This window comes from Homarus americanus, unplaced genomic scaffold, assembly GCF_018991925.1.
Source record: "Homarus americanus isolate GMGI-L3 unplaced genomic scaffold, GMGI_Hamer_2.0 scaffold37663, whole genome shotgun sequence".
Taxonomy (NCBI): Eukaryota; Metazoa; Arthropoda; class Malacostraca; order Decapoda; family Nephropidae; genus Homarus; species Homarus americanus.
In genome coordinates, this window is record NW_024734343.1 from 40496 (window position 1) to 57500 (window position 17005).

A 17005-nucleotide genomic window follows, 5' to 3' on the forward strand; every position below is an offset into this window, starting at 1 on the left:
ACACAACACACTGATGATCTGAGCACACGACACAACACACTGATGATCTGAGCACACGACACAACACACTGATGATCTGAGCACACGACACAACACACTGATGATCTGAGCACACGACACAACACACTGATGATCTGAGCACACGACACAACACAGAACAATGCCTTGAACTTACAACAAGGCATAGTGTTGTGAGCTCAGAACATGGCATACAATAATGTTTTAGTCAGAGGACACACCACATACTGTACTTGTGTCTTGAGCATAGAACACAACAGAGGTCAAAGAAGGATTGAATTCTCCCTTTCACTTTAGGTCACAATTGAGGGTCAGGTCAGTAGTGTGACGGGTGTCTGTCTGTCTGTCTGTCTGTCTATCTATCTGCCTGTCTATCTATCAATCTATCTATCCAAAAGTCACTCAGAAACAGTGAACTCTATTACTAAGTGACTTATTTGACCTCTGACCTTACACACACATACGACCAGTATCACCTGGCCTCTCTGTGACCTTCTAAACCTACACAGTGCCTCCTGACCTCTCAATAACCTCGCCAAACATACACTAATGACCTCTGACCTCACAGTTACTCACCACAACACCCTCTGGTAGTAATGGTGACCACAGTGACTTCACCAATGACCTCTAACCTCACAGTTACTCACCACAACACCCTCTGGTAGTAATGGTGACCACAGTGACCTCACCAATGACCTCTGACCTCACAGTTACTCACCACAACACCCTCTGGTAGTAATGGTGACCACAGTGACCTCACCAATGACCTCTGACCTCACAGTTACTCACCACAACACCCTCTGGTAGTAATGGTGACCACAGTGACCTCACCAATGACCTCTGACCTCACAGTTACTCACCACAACACCCTCTGGTAGTAATGGTGACCACAGTGACCTCACCAATGACCTCTGACCTCACAGTTACTCACCACAACACCCTCTGGTAGTAATGGTGACCACAGTGACCTCACCAATGACCTCTGACCTCACAGTTACTCACCACAACACCCTCTGGTAGTAATGGTGACCACAGTGACCTCACCAATGACCTCTGACCTCACAGTTACTCACCACAACACCCTCTGGTAGTAATGATGACCACAGTGACCTCTGACCTCACAGTTACTCACCACAACACCCTCTGGTAGTAATGGTGACCACAGTGACCTCTGACCTCACAGTTACTCACCACAACACCCTCTGGTAGTAATGGTGACCACAGTGACCTCATACTCCTGCAGTAGATCGACGGACCACCAGGGTGAAGCTTCTACGAGAGTCTCTGTACAGAACTGTCCGTCGTGGATTGATGTGAGGAAGCCATCGTTAGCATTCTCCCCTTTCCCGCCTCTCGCTGTGGACGACTGGTTGACAGGCTTCTTCCAGGCTACATTGGTCGCTGTTGGGAGACAGTGAGAGACAGAGAGATATTGAGAGACAGATAGAGACAGAAATATGATCTTTTAATGGTGGCTGTTGGGAGACAGTGAGAGACAGAGAGAGATATTGAGAGACAGACAGAGACAGAAATAGGATCTTTTAATGGTGGCTGTTGGGAGACAGTGAGAGACAGAGAGAGATATTGAGAGACAGACAGAGACAGAAATAGGATCTTTTAATAGGAACTAGTAATAGCAATTTTGAAATTTTTAATAGGACCTCAAATAGGACACTAAAATAGGCCAAAATTAAAAGGACACTAAAATAGCCAAATTTAATAGGACATTTATACTCACCACAAATAGGTAAGTCGCCGGCCCATTTCCCATTACTGCCGCAGGTAATTGACTCCGACCTGTAGATGAAGGAAATGGGGTATAAATAAGGTACTAGAAATAGGGTATTAATAGGAGCATAGGCGATAGGGACTAAATAGGGGCATGGGAGAATAGGCATGAAAATAGGGAGAATAAAAAGGAGAAATTTGATGATGCTAATAATAATAATAACAAAAGATGACGTCATAACAGGCGATGACGTCATAGCAGGCGATGATGTCATAACAAGCGATGACGTCATAACAGGCGATGACGTCATAGCAGGCGATGATGTCATAACAGGCGATGACGTCATAACAGGAGATGACGTCATAGCAGGAGATGACGTCATAGTAGGCGATGACGTCATAATAGGCGATGACGTCATAACAGCTGGCCGTGAACTCTGCCCTGCTCTGGGATGAAGGATGCTTCCTCCCAGCACATCCCAGCACTCCATTAATTACATCTCAGCAACACCTGTTAGCACCTCCTAGCGAGTACAAATGTGCGTCCATGCGTTAGACCCTTTATGCGTCAATGAGCCAACCCAACTAATCACCAGTGCGTCCATGCGTCAATGCGTACAAAAAAATAACTATTAAAACACTCAAAATAATCCTCTACTGTGAGAGAGAGAGAGAGAGAGAGAGAGAGAGAGAGAGAGAGAGAGACATATTTTTAACTATCCATTGTGTGTCGACCACTGCCAAGGTTGCGTCGTCAAGCTTAATGACTGCTATCCCCCCCCCCCCCCAAGGCCAGGTAAACGTAGGTGCTAATTACAGGTGAAGAAAAATGCGTCAATAGAACAGTGTCGTGTGAGTACCTATAGCACACCCCTAACACACTTAAAACACACTTAAAACACACTTAAAACACACTTAAAACACACTTAAAACACACTTAAAACACACTTAAAACACACTTACCCAAATATTTTATACCCAGAATCACAAGAGTATGTCGCTGTGTCGCCTGGCGTTCGGTTTGTTACGTCTACTCTGGCGTTGATGGGAACTGCTGGGTGTGGGCACTGGATAGCTTGACCTGACGAAGTAAGATGTAGGTTAGGTTATGGTTTGGTTAGGTTAGGTTAGGTTAGGTTAGGTTATGGTTTGGTTAAAGTACTACTACCACTCTTTTTTTTTTTTTTTTTTTTACTACTATACTACTACTACTACTACTACTACTACTACTACTACTACTACTACTACGACTACTACTACGACTACTACTACTACTACTACTACCCCTAAAGGTTCATTGGTCTTCTAAACTATTATAATTTAAGAAAAGTTCTGATTGAAATATAAAGAAACACGTCATCGTTGTGTATATTATCAGCTGTTTTGTGTTTACATTGAACAGCTGATCATTCTGGTACGTGTTGTGGTTACTGACTTTGTTTTGTGTAAAAAATGGCGTTAAGTTTGTCTTGTGACTTGAGTTTAGTTAGATAATTTTAGTTAATACCAGTTATGGGTCTAAATTAACACCGAGACTCTACCTTAACTAGATACCTTCACTTAACACTGAGACTCTACCTTAACTAGATACCTTCACTTAACACTGAGACTCTACCTTAACTAGATACCTTCACTTAACACTGAGACTCTACCTTAACTAGATACCTTCACTTAACACTGAGACTCTCCTTAACTAGATACCTTCACTTAACACTGAGACTCTACCTTAACTAGATACCTTCATAACACTGAGACTCTACCTTAACTAGATACCTTCATAACACTGAGACTCTACCTTAACTAGATCCTTCATAACACTGAGACTCTACCTTAACTAGATACCTTCATAACACTGAGACTCTACCTTAACTAGATACCTTCACTTAACACTGAGACTCTACCTTAACTAGATACCTTCACTTAACACTGAGACTCTACCTTAACTAGATACCTTCACTTAACACTGAGACTCTACCTTAACTAGATACCTTCACTTAACACTGAGACTCTACCTTAACTAGATACCTTCATAACACTGAGACACCTTAACTAGATACCTTCATAACACTGAGACTCTACCTTAACTAGATACCTTCACTTAACACTGAGACTCTACCTTAACTAGATACCTTCACTTAACACTGAGACTCTACCTTAACTAGATACCTTCACTTAACACTGAGACTCTACCTTAACTAGATACCTTCACTTAACACTGAGACTCTACCTTAACTAGATACCTTCACTTAACACTGAGACTCTACCTTAACTAGATACCTTCACTTAACACTGAGACTCTACCTTAACTAGATACCTTCACTTAACACTGAGACTCTACCTTAACTAGATACCTTCACTTAACACTGAGACTCTACCTTAACTAGATACCTTCACTTAACACTGAGACTCTACCTTAACTAGATACCTTCACTTAACACTGAGACTCTACCTTAACTAGATACCTTCACTTAACACTGAGACTCTACCTTAACACGTATACACACAAACACACGTACATATACAATTATCAAGAACAATGGAAGGATCCTACAAAGACCACTGGCTTCCTTCCCTCTAGTGGGTGGCCAGTAGGTAAATAAGGTAAAAGTAATTACTCACTCTCTCTCTACAGTCTACACCCACAACACCTCTCTCCCTCCCTCCCTCTCTACACCTACACCATCTCTTACTCACAACAAGATCCAGTCCGCCCAGCCTTATTTAGCTTCCCACAGTCACCAGTGGGGGATGACCTGGTACCCTGCTGCAGTCTTTACACAGTCAATAGGTATGCGCAGACCAAGACATATGGCTTAAATTGGCTAAAGACGGCGCTGATTGATTGATTTGATTCGTTATTTGATTAATATAAACTATTTTGTGGTTACTGTAAACATTTAAAGTCTCTAGAATAAAAATAATCGGGTATTTTTTTCGATTTTGTAAGTAGGAAAAAATGTATTATGTGTAAACCGTATTTATAAAACTACATCTTGCTGCCATTTCTGCATCGCTGTCAGACGTACAATTATTAATTTTCTTCAATAAACTATTTACTATTACTATTATATGAACTATGTATTAACAATAATTACATGTTTATTGAACAGATATTAATGATATTAATAATTTTTGTTCTTTAGTGATTTGAATAAATTAAATCATATGAAAGAACGAAATGTTTCCAGCATCTCTAAAGCCTCATTAAGAACAAAGACTTTTACAACTGTGATCTAAACTAATTATATATAAATTTATATAAATATGTTCTAATAAAACTTCCCACAAACTAATCTAACTACACGTGAATTAATTAAACTTAACTAAACCTGGTAATATTGAATTTATTGACAAATTCTTGATAACGGAAACATGACCTAAAGTTTTAGTTCGTGGAATGAAATCAACATAACTTTAAATAAACATAAACAAAGCCCAAAAGCAACATTGTTTAGATATTTATTTTGATATTCCCAAATGTTCCTAAGTTAAGGATTTTCTCCTAACTAGTGATGTGAGAACGTATTTAACTGACATACATACATACATACATACATACATACACAGAGGAAGAGGAGGTTTATGGTCCACGTGAATTGTCGTTACGTGAGAGGGTGAGAGGAGCGAGAGGGAGGAGAGAGGAAGTGGAGTTGGGAGGGAGGGAGGGCAAGAGTCCGTGCCCCCGGGGTATTTCGACAACTAGGGCAAGGCCAACGAGGGGTGACTCCTGTCTACTATACCACCACACTGTCCTACCACTACTACCACCACCATTAATACTGCTGCTACGACTACTACCACCCTACTCTCTACAACGGCTACGACTACTACCACTATCACCACTACTACCATACTGTCTTATCTACTATCACTACCACCACCACTACTACTACTTCTACTGTTGCTACTACTACCACCACTACTACTACTACTTCTACTGTTACTACTACTACTACTACTACTACTACTACTACTACTACTACCACCACTATTACCACAACTACCATCACTGTATCCTTTCTACCACCACTACCACGACCTCAAAAAGTGAAAGTAACATTGGACAAAACCACACACCCCTTCCGGACAAAACCACACACACCTTCTGGACAAAACCACACACACACACACACCTTCTGGACAAAACCACACACCAAGAAGCAGAACAGAGACAAAAATAACAAAATAAAACAGGAGAATAAGACCACAAAGAAGGAGAGAGAGAGAGAGAGAGAGAGAGAGAGAGAGAGAGAGAGAGAGAGAGAGAGAGAGAGAGAGCATTAGGAAGTATAGATGAAGGTGCATGAGAGGATAGCATGAAGTCCTGTGTTTATGGTTGCCTACTTTGTGTCATGAGGTCTCTATCTATCTATCTATCTATCTATCTGTCTGTCTGTCTGTCTATCAACCATCACCCTAAAAAAAGTATTACATAAAAATCCATAAAAATCCGACTTTGAATCCATAACACGAACGGATAAACCCAACGTGATCAATGATTGGCTGAGGGAGAGAAGCCACGCCCCATAGAGATACCCTGATTGGTGGAGGATACTAAGCCCCTCCTACTATATAAACCCCAAGGTCACGCTTCAGGGCCACAGTCGACACAAAGGGCCGGAGGGGAACATATATCTCCCCCCTGTGACAATATCTTCATGAATAACTCAAGTGAATAATTTATTGTAATTACCGTCGGTATATTGTTAGTATTAATAATTAGAAGGTTATCTATCTATCTATCTATCTGTGTAAGTACGTCACGCGTGTGTACATCGTTGTGTACACACGAGAGGGTGCGTGTAAACAGCACGTGCGTGTGTGCGTGTGTGTGACTGTGTTAACAAGCTTTCTGTAATTGTTGTGTGAATGTTGACAGAGAGAGAGAGAGAGAGAGAGAGAGAGAGAGAGAGAGAGAGAGAGAGAGAGAGAGAGAGAGAGAGAGTAATACTAATAATAATAACAATAATATTTGGTCATCTAGCGACGGCTGGTACCTCAACCTGTCTTACCTGCATGAGTTACCAATTAACCTAAACTTGTCCAGGTGTACCGTTACTGTGTCGCAATAACTGAGAGAGATGGGGCAAGAGGAGAGAGGCAAGTTCACACATACATACATACATACACACATACATACATACATACATACATACATACTTACATAAATACATACATACATACATACATACATAGAGAGAGAGAGACCAGTTTGTGGTTCCGTCTAACTGTCACTCGACGGCTTCAAGGTCTCTCATGAGCGTCAATAAATATTTTTAACTTTATCGTCAATTTAATTATGTCATAAAATACTATTATAAGAGCTGTGTGTGTGTGTGTGTGTGTGTGTGTGTGTGTGTGTGTGTGTGTGTAAAGGTGTGTGTGTGCTTCAGTAACTCCCACGTGATGAACAGAATAGTCTTAAGGGAAACTGTTACTTTCTCTGAGTTATTTTTCAGTCACGCATCTGATTGGCCGATTCATTGGTGTTCAACTCTCTCAAGAACCAATAGCGTGACGTCTTGTGGTGCTGAGACCCTGACGTATTAGTGACCGTAGCCAATCAGTAGGTTTCCTCATGCTGGTAGCCCAATCAGGAGGTTTCTTAGGGTTCTTAGCCAATCAGAAAGCTTCCTAATATTGGTAGCCAATCAGGGGGTTTCTTTGGGTTCTTAGCCAATGAGAAAGCTTCCTAATGTTGGTAGCCAATCAGGAGGTTTCTTAAGGTTCTTAGCCAATCAGAAGCTTTCTAATGTTCTTAACCAATCAGAAGAGAGAGAGAGAGAGAGAGAGAGAGAGAGACACGTTCATACATCACCAATGAGGAGAGAAAGTTAGTGAGACAATAAGTGAGGGAAATGAGAGGAACCACCCCCCCTTGTGTCTCACCCCTCACCCCTCACCCCCCTTGTGTCTCACCCCTCACCCCTCACCCCCCCTTGTGTCTCACCTCCCCCTTGTGTCTCACCCCTTTGTGTCTCAAGCACCCTCACCCTGTGTTCCCACCACCCTTGTGTCTCACCTTAGTCTCACCTCACCTTGTGTCTCACCTCACCCCCAGGTTCACCTCACCTTTGTGTCTCACCTCACCTTGTGTCTCACCACCTCAGGTTCCCCACCTCACCCCTTGTGTCTCACCTCACCCCTTGTGTCTTCACCTCAACCTTGTGTCTCACCTCACCCCCCTGTGTCTCACCCCACCCCCTTGTGCCCCACCTCACCCTTGTGTCTCACCTCACCCCAGGCCCCACCCCATTGTGTCTCACTCACCTCAGGTTCCCCACCACCCCTTGTGTTCCCACCCCACTCTGTGTCTCACCTCACCCTTGTGTTCACCTCACCTTGTGTCTCACCTCAACCCCTTGTGTCCAACCAACCTTGTGTCCCAACCAACTCTGTGTCCTTCCACCCCAACTCTCAGCAGGTCTCACACCCCAACCCCCTGTGTCCCACCAACTTGTCCCACCACTCTGTGTCCAACCAACTCAACTCTCAGGTCTCACCAACTCTGTGTCCGCAATCAACCAACTCTCAGTCTCAATTTCAATCAACTCAATTTGTGTCTCACCCCTCACCCCTCACCCCCCCTTGTGTCTCACCCTGTACCTCACACCCGCCCACGCCCTCTGTAAGTGAGGTCAGGTCAAAGTTCATAAGGTCAAACAAGTCTCAAACGTGTACGTGTGTAGGAGGAATGACTTCACACCTTGTAGGGCAAGATGGTGTCTGTCTGTCTGTCTGTCTGTCTGTCTGTCTGTCTGTCTGTCTGTCTGTCTGTCTGTCTGTCTGTCTGTAACAAATCTGCTAACGTTTTTAGGAAAGTCTTCGAGGTAGTAGATAATGACGATAATTACGATGTTATTTACTTACTTTAGCAAAGCATTTGACAGAGTACCGCATCAGAGGCTTCTGAGAAAAATTAAGGCTCATGGTATCGAGGGGAAAGTTTTAAATTGGATAAAATCATGGCTCACCGATAGAACGCAGAGGGTCAGTGTAGATGGTGTTAACTCTGAGTGGGGCCGTGTAACCAGTGGGGTTCCCCAGGGGTCAGTACTAGGCCCACTCTTGTTCATAATCTACATAAACGATCTAGATACTGGGATCAGCAGTGACATAAGCAAGTTTGCTGATGAAACCAAAATAGGGCGGCAGATTAATTCAGGGCAGGATGCAGATGCACTACAGGAGGATCTAAATAAACTGCAGGGGTGGAACTGGTTCACAAATAGGGTGGTGGACGAGTGGAACAAGCTTAGCAACTTTGTACTAAGTGCTGGAACGCTGGAAAGTTTTAAAAGGAGGCTGGATAGATTCATGGATGATAGAGAGTGGTAGTAACTCTCGACAGGAGCTGCAATGAACTGACCAACCGGCCTACTGCAGACTCCTTATTTACTGATGTTCTTATGTATCTACCTATGCCTTGTAGATAGATAAATAGATAGAGAGACAGATAGATACATAGATAGATAGGGAAATAGGTATATAGATCCATACCTGTTGTCGCGGCTCATCAGGGAACCAGATTAATTAACTTTACAAAAACAACAAAATACAAGAAAATAAGCCCCCAAAACAACCTTAATTAACTATAAAATCCTTCTATTAATAACAACACACTATAAAATCCCATTAAAATCCAAATTAATCCCTAAATAAATTAAAAAACGGTAAATATAGATGTTTTCATAAGGTAATTGTATAGTGATATCTGGCAACCCTACAAAACACCCTGTGACGTCATAGCTGTACCCCACGATCCCGCTTTTTGGAACGTTCATTAATAAACCTGATATTTTCTCTTAAATAACCCAACGTATCGAGTAATTAACGATGTACAAATTAAATTAATCAATAAAATATATAAATTGAGATTACAATAGAAATAATTATAATATTTACTGATAATTACGTATTAGTTAACGAGGTTTAAAATATGTTGTACTAACACATTATAACTGGTTCAATTTTCTCCTGCAACTAACCACCGGATAATTATTTTAACACCACAAACGAATAAAAACAGAGGAAATAATACGATAATTCACGTGGGAAGTAAAACACCTGATAAAAGAGGATTTAAAAACAGAAAAACGCTTCAAACTCTCCCCCTCCCTCCCCAGTGAGCAGTCAGCTGATCATTTTCGCGCCAAATTACACGTGTTTTTTCCCGCCAATAGTAAAAACGTAAACAATGCGAGAATATGTCAACAAACACCTGAGGGCATTCATACCTAAATATACACATTATACAAGGAATACATAATGTTTTGTGGCAAGTATACATAGTGAATATACATAAGTTGTCATACATAAAGACATATTCACGAAAATACACGAATTTATTAGTTATACATACAACAGTGCACTATAATGAAGTTAGCTAAACACACACACACACACACACACACATATACACACACATACATACACACATACACACACATATATATATACATACACATACGACTCAAACAAACAAACAAACACGTGAAAGTGACAAGTAAACACCCCAGGTAACAGAGACGTGACATAATTACCTGGAGATAATTAGTGGACAGGTAATGACCGTATACCTTAGTGGAACTGATTATAGGTGAGTAATTATCCCGGCTACTGTAGTGAGAGAGAGAGAGAGAGAGAGAGAGAGAGAGAGAGTTGTGAAAGTCAGTACAGTAAGGACAAGAGAAACACGATTTTACTTAAAACCTGAACTGATGTGTTGAGGAGTGTCCATGATACCTGTCTGTCTGTCTGTCTGTCTGTCTGTCTGTCTGTCTGTCTGTCTGTCTGTCTGTCTGTCTATCTGTCTGTCTGTTTGTCTGTCTGTCTGTCTCTGATTTTCTCTCAAAGATTCGTAACGCTACCCCCGTCTCTTTCACACACACAACCAAACACAAATGGCAGTATATGAAGGTGACAGTTGGCACTTCGTCATTTTCCACATTTTTCACTTGTCACTGTCAATGACATGTAAAGATTCGCTCTGTCATGTCGAGAGTTAAAATATTAATAAATGGAGTGATTAATGTGACTTCTACTACTACTATCACTACTACTACTACTACTACTACTACTACTACTACTACTACTACGACCGTGATGGCCATCTTACCGTCACCACCAATGACAAATCAGCTACCACAACACCACACACAACCACACCATTAGTCCCGTGACCCACATACTCACAAGCGGTGTGTGTGTGTGTGTGTATGAGTGTGTGTGTGTGTATGTATGAGTGTGTGTGTGTCTGTATGAGTGTGTATATGTGTATGTATGAGTGTGTGTGTGTGTATGTATGAGTGTGTATATGTGTATGTATGAGTGTGTATATGTGTATGTATGAGTGTGTATATGTGTATGTATGAGTGTGTATATGTGTGAGTACTTGAATTAAGACCAATTGCAAAAATACACCAGAAGTGTTACCAATTACTTCACCTTTCCTGACATTATTTCATTGTCTTGGGAGTTGGTAACACTGTTCTGGGCGTACCATGAGGTGGGAAGTGAATTGGTAACACTGATGTAATGAAACATAACCTAACCAAACCTAACCAGACCTAACGTAGTTCTAACCAAATCCAACCTAACCAAATCACTCAAGGTACTAAGTGATTAGCTAATAACTGAAGGTACTCACTGATTGGCCAATTATGTTACCTGCGTACACCTGTGGCCTCGAACTTACCTGTAAAGATTAGAGAAAGGTCATTAGATTGTTGAGAGAGAGAGAGAGAGAGAGAGAGAGAGAGAGAGAGAGAGAGAAAACGATTAGTAACGCAAAATGGATTCTGAAACGTGTCATGTGTGTGTGTGTGTGTGTGTGTGTGTGTGTGTGTGTGTGTGTGTACTTGAAGAGAGATTAACATGTTATCATCACTATAACAATGGTAGGAATCTGCTGTTACGTCACCTCTTTGATGTTACCAGTGTGTTGTAACGCTCAGAGAGAGAGAGAGAGAGAGAGAGAGAGAGAGAGAGAATGCCGCTTAAAGTTCAGGCATTTGGCCAAAAAAGTGACTTTGTTCAACTAACGGACAGATAGATAGACAGATACAGAGATAGACAGATGGGTAGACGTCATCTCCGGGTGGATAGCGGGTGTACTGACGTGTGGCTAGTTGGATACAGGGATGTGTGTGTGGATGGGTGTGTGGGTATGAACGCGAGACAAGATGTACTCCACAAAAATCTATATTCTGGTGAGGATAGAGAGAGACTTTAAGTGTACAGGAAGTAAGTAGCCTTTACAAAGAGCCTTCCTGTACCTATTTCTCGAGGCTATGTACTTCAGACTACCGCGAGGCTACCGGTAACATAAGAGCCACAAGTAACCCCTCAGGCTATGTACTTCAGACTACCGCGAGGCTACCGGTAACATAAGAACCACAAGTAACCCCTCAGGCTATGTACTTCAGACTACCGCGAGGCTACCGGTAACATAAGAGCCACAAGTAACCCCTCAGGCTATGAATACTTCGCTAAAAATATCAGTTTCCTGTGATTTAAAACTATCCCAATGTGAAATCTTGGCGAATATTAACCACAAAGGAGATATTATTGTGTTTTATTCTTTAGAGGAAACAGATTATTCTCCCGAGGACAAAAAAACAAAAAAAACACGAAATATTGTCATTTACCTGTACTTCCGGCCATCGTGTTTACCTTGGTGCAAAATCTCACTTGGTCTTGAAAAATTGATTATCTTCTAAAAATTATATACCTAATTATATCTCATTTAAATAATTATTACAAAACTATCATTTATTTTATTATTCTATTGTTATAAATGTGTTAGTTCTATGTGATATATTGATAGCAGATAGTGTTACTTCCGGTAAATAACTGTATCGGGAATATTATTGACCTTCGACAAGTTTTTATAGGGATTTGATGTATGCAAGTGAGTTAAGGTTAAGTGTGAGTCATTGTTTAGTAGAAGTAGTAGTAGTAGTAGTAGTAGCAGTAGTAGTAGTTAAACTATCAAACAGGCTTGGAACTTTCGATCACGTTGAAGTCTCCTAAAAAACCTCATAAATAACAATAATTCCATGTTCCAATAATATATTCCTAATGTTCCAATATTTCCATAACCTAACAACCAATAATTCACAAGGTATAACTTTCTACTTCTAAAACAATATAAACCAACAATAATACGACCCAGTAATCACAAATAATCACAAAAAAACGTCAAAATAACAAGTATTATCCCTATAAAATTACTCAGTGTCGTTTTAATAGTTTCATTTACGTGTGTGTGAAGATATGAACCACAAATATTAAGGGAAATTTTTTAAAGCAATTGCAAGCATGAAAATTCCCATAAGACCGTATTATTAAGACCTTCTGATGCGTAAAATAACATATCTCCAGGGAATTTCACCTTAATCCGGGTGATACAGCTCATTTTCTTACGCTAGAGAGGTTAAAATCGTCTCTATAGCATGTACTTATCCCTAAATATATGTCCTTTTGGTTCTGAGTTGATTGATGGGTTATCCTACATCTGGCATGACTCATTGTGGTTAGGGGAAAACGTATCGTACGCAAGGGGTTAAGATATCGTACTCAAGGGGTTAAATTATCGTACTCAAGGGAGAGAGAGGGAGAGAGAGAGAGAGGTGCACTCTTTCCCTCCTACACACACACAGCATCTCCCTCCCTCTCTCCCTCACTCCCTCTCTCTCTCCCTCACTCCCTCCCACACTTCACATAACCAGTTCCTCTAACAATAAGATGTTGAAATATTTGAGCCAAACTCGCTTATAAGAGAGAGAGAGAGAGAGAGAGAGAGAGAGAGAGAGAGACGAAGGAAAGACGAAGAAGGGAGAGGAGGAGGAAGAGGAAGTAGCAAGGGAGGAAATGAGGACGAAGAAGAAAGGGGAAATCGAAGGAAAACAAGAGACATATCAACCAATCAGAGACGAACATGAAGCTGTTTTTATGACGTCACCACTGACCACTAGGCCAACCAAGATCTAAGACCCAATTTTCCTTATGACGTCACCGAATTAAAGACCAATCAGAAGCCGAGTTTCCCATAACGTCACCCAATTAAACACCAATCATAAGCCGAATTTCACCTGATGTCACAAAATCAAAGACCAATCAGGAGCCGAATTTCCCATAATACCACACAATCAAAGACCAATCAGAAGCCGAGTTTCCCATAACGTCACCGAATTAAACACCAATCATAAACCGAATTTCACCTGATGTCACAAAATCAAAGACCAATTAGGAGCCGAATTTCACCTGATGTCACAAAATCAAAGACCAATCAGGAGCCGAATTTCCCATAATACCACACAATCAAAGACCAATCAGAAGCCGAATTTCCCATAATACCACACAATCAAAGACCAATCAGAAGCCGAATTTCCAAGACGTCACCATACCCAAGGCCAACCAGGTGACCAGTTTTCTCTCCGTTCAAGTGTGACCTTTGACCTTCTCACTTGTTGGAGAATGTTCAGAGGAATTTATAAAACTAAACCGTATTTATATCTATCTATCTATCTATCTAGAATATTCTCACAACAGGATGAACAACGACGGTAGACAATAATACTAGAAAAAAGAACAATTTATCTCCCCAGGATGAACACCGCCATAGTATAGGACGAAATAACCCAAATATACATGAATCTCTTAACTAGGAAGTACAACGCCAGGGAGGTGTTAATACTGGGAATAAATAATAAGTGTAGCGTGCAATATACTTTCACTAGGAGGAACAACGTATAGGGGCGATGATCATCCTGGGAATAATATCTTAGAGTTATTTTATTACCAGGAAGTACTATAGTTATCGATGTTCTCCTGGGAAAAAAATTAGTGAGGCCTGGATTACTTTCACTAGGATGGACTAAGACGGATGATATAATGATCCTGGGAAAAAAATGCCACACCCATTATATTTTCACTAGGATGGACTAAGACGGATGATATAATGATCCTGGGGAAAATAACTCACTTAATGGCAGTCATAGATCCGAAATGGCGGTAAAATTTCTCTAAGACTCTACTTCAGGTAATGGATAAGTGGATACACCTCACGAGTGATATCCTAAGAGTCACTAGTTCGATACCCTGGGCACCCATCGTCGACCCAGGTGTGAATAAGTACCACAGGTTACTCGAGATATCACAGAGACTCCCACCAGAACAGTATGTGCGTGTGTGTGTGTGTCTATACAAACGCTCATACTCCACAACACACACACACACACACACACACACACACACACACTACCTACATCTCGTGCTCAGGAAAGACATACATGGATAGGTCTTTCAAAACTTTCCCAAGCACCGTCACACAGCCACACCGTCACACAGCCACACCGTCACACACAGCCACACCGTCACACAGCCACACCGTCACACAGCCACACCGTCACACAGCCACACCGTCACACAGCCACACCGTCACACAGCGTCACACTACTCTGTCACATCACACACACAGATACAGACCCATATTGAAACAGCTTCTATAAAGGTGACGTAAAACCTTCCTTGTCACACCATGGTACGGCGCTGTATGTATGTATGTATGTATGTATGTATGTATGTATTGTATGTATGTATGTATGTATGTATTGTATGTATGTATGTATGTGGGTGTCGTCGACCTCAATAGAGTGAACCAGAACGAGTCATGTGGTGGGTGTCTTTACGTAAAGCTCTGTTACCTGCCACCTGTACCCCGCCCTGGTGAGAGAGAGAGAGAGAGAGAGAGGGAGAGAGAGAGAGAGGGAGAGAGGGAGAGAGGGAGACAGAGAGAGTGAGAGAGTGAGAGAGAGACAGAGAGAGAGAGGGAGGCGAATTTATCCTTGATGGACGGGTGTGTTCCTACCCCCTACCCAACACCCCGCCATTCATCCATACATCCTCTCTCTCTCTCTCTCTCTCTCTCTCTCACACCATGAACCACCATCAACCACCATTAACTCAGTCACTCTGCCACAACAAGGTGAGGACAATCAACTCAGGTAATTGATTTACTTGACGCCAGGTGGAACAGGTGTTGTGGTGGGTGGTGATGGTGGTGGGTGGTAGTAGTAGTAGTAGTAGTAGTGGTAGTAGTAGTAGTAGTGGTAGTAGTAGTAGTAGTAGTAGTAGTAGTAGTAATAGTAGTAGTAGTAATATAATGGCTACTTCTATAACCACACACACACAGGAAGGACAACAAACAAACGATAACTTTCACAAACACCACTGAAGCAACACACATCGACCCCAAAGAACGAGGCGATAGTTGCACACTTTAACGCTCTCAACATTCTACCATCGCAATGACCACTTTTAGGAAGATGGTCCCGACGTTTTGCAATATTTACATACGTTTTTGGCATTGCATAATATTGCTTGACAGTGAGAAAGCACGTTAATGTTCCCCAACCTTGCAAGATAGTCTGTAAGATACGAAGGCTGGTAGACACGCACGTGATTGGTGGAGGTGAGAGTCTAGGTTGCGGTGTACGATGATTATCATTTTAATATTCTTTCCTGTGGTGTTGATGTACGATACTGTGACCTTGTTCAATGTGGTTTTCAGTACGTGATAAAATGGGTATTATATCAACTATAGATTAATTTACGGTGTATGTGTGTGTGTGTGTGTGATCGGCACTGTACCCGATCGCCACCATTTCCTCACCTGTAATGGCAGGAGAAAAACAACACCATATAAATATTCTTATATAAAAAAAAAATCAATATTATTATACATTTGGCAAGCCCTATTAAGTAAACAAACGGTTACCATAGCAACATCTGACCTATGGCCCCCAGTGTTAAAAGGGCACGAGTATTATATCGATTTGAGGCCTAATTAATATTGGTTCCTGTGTTAATCTCTCTCTCTCTCTCTCTCTCTCATCAAGGTACTACAGTGTGTACCCAATAAATAGCTTCACTACAGAGGTCAGTAAGCTACAGAAACCTATTGAACCATCACTGTACCTGTGTCTGTACCCGTGTCTGTACCCGTGTCTGTACCTGTGTCTGTACCCGTGTCTGTACCCGTGTCATAGATAGATAGCTAAACAGACAGTGTATGTATAAGACACACACACACACACACACACACACACACACACACACACAGGTTCACCTCTTAAGTCGCCTCACAAAACTGTATTTAAAATGTCAAATGTATTCTTGTGTACAAAGAATTCACTCACACATAACATACATACATACATACATACATACATACATACATACATACATACAGAGA

The 17005-nt window shown here is 41.5% G+C and overlaps 1 protein-coding gene across 3 annotated transcripts in view; it reads right to left on the reverse strand.

Annotated features, from left to right (window-relative positions):
- The window catches only part of LOC121870200 (sushi, von Willebrand factor type A, EGF and pentraxin domain-containing protein 1-like), a 38900-nt gene that overhangs the window by 20413 nt on the left and 1482 nt on the right, over positions 1–17005 (reverse strand). Inside the window, exons 2-4 of one of the 3 annotated variants that reach the window (XM_042371964.1) lie at positions 2710–2827; positions 1757–1815; positions 1210–1419 (exon numbers count right to left, since the gene is read on the reverse strand). In XM_042371964.1, the coding sequence (XP_042227898.1) occupies positions 1210–1419; positions 1757–1815; positions 2710–2827 (387 nt within the window). Of the gene's footprint in view, positions 1–594; positions 626–665; positions 1092–1209; positions 1420–1756; positions 1816–2709; positions 2828–17005 lie in introns of those variants that run through there. The other 2 variants (XM_042371965.1, XM_042371966.1) reach the window with 2 other exon arrangements.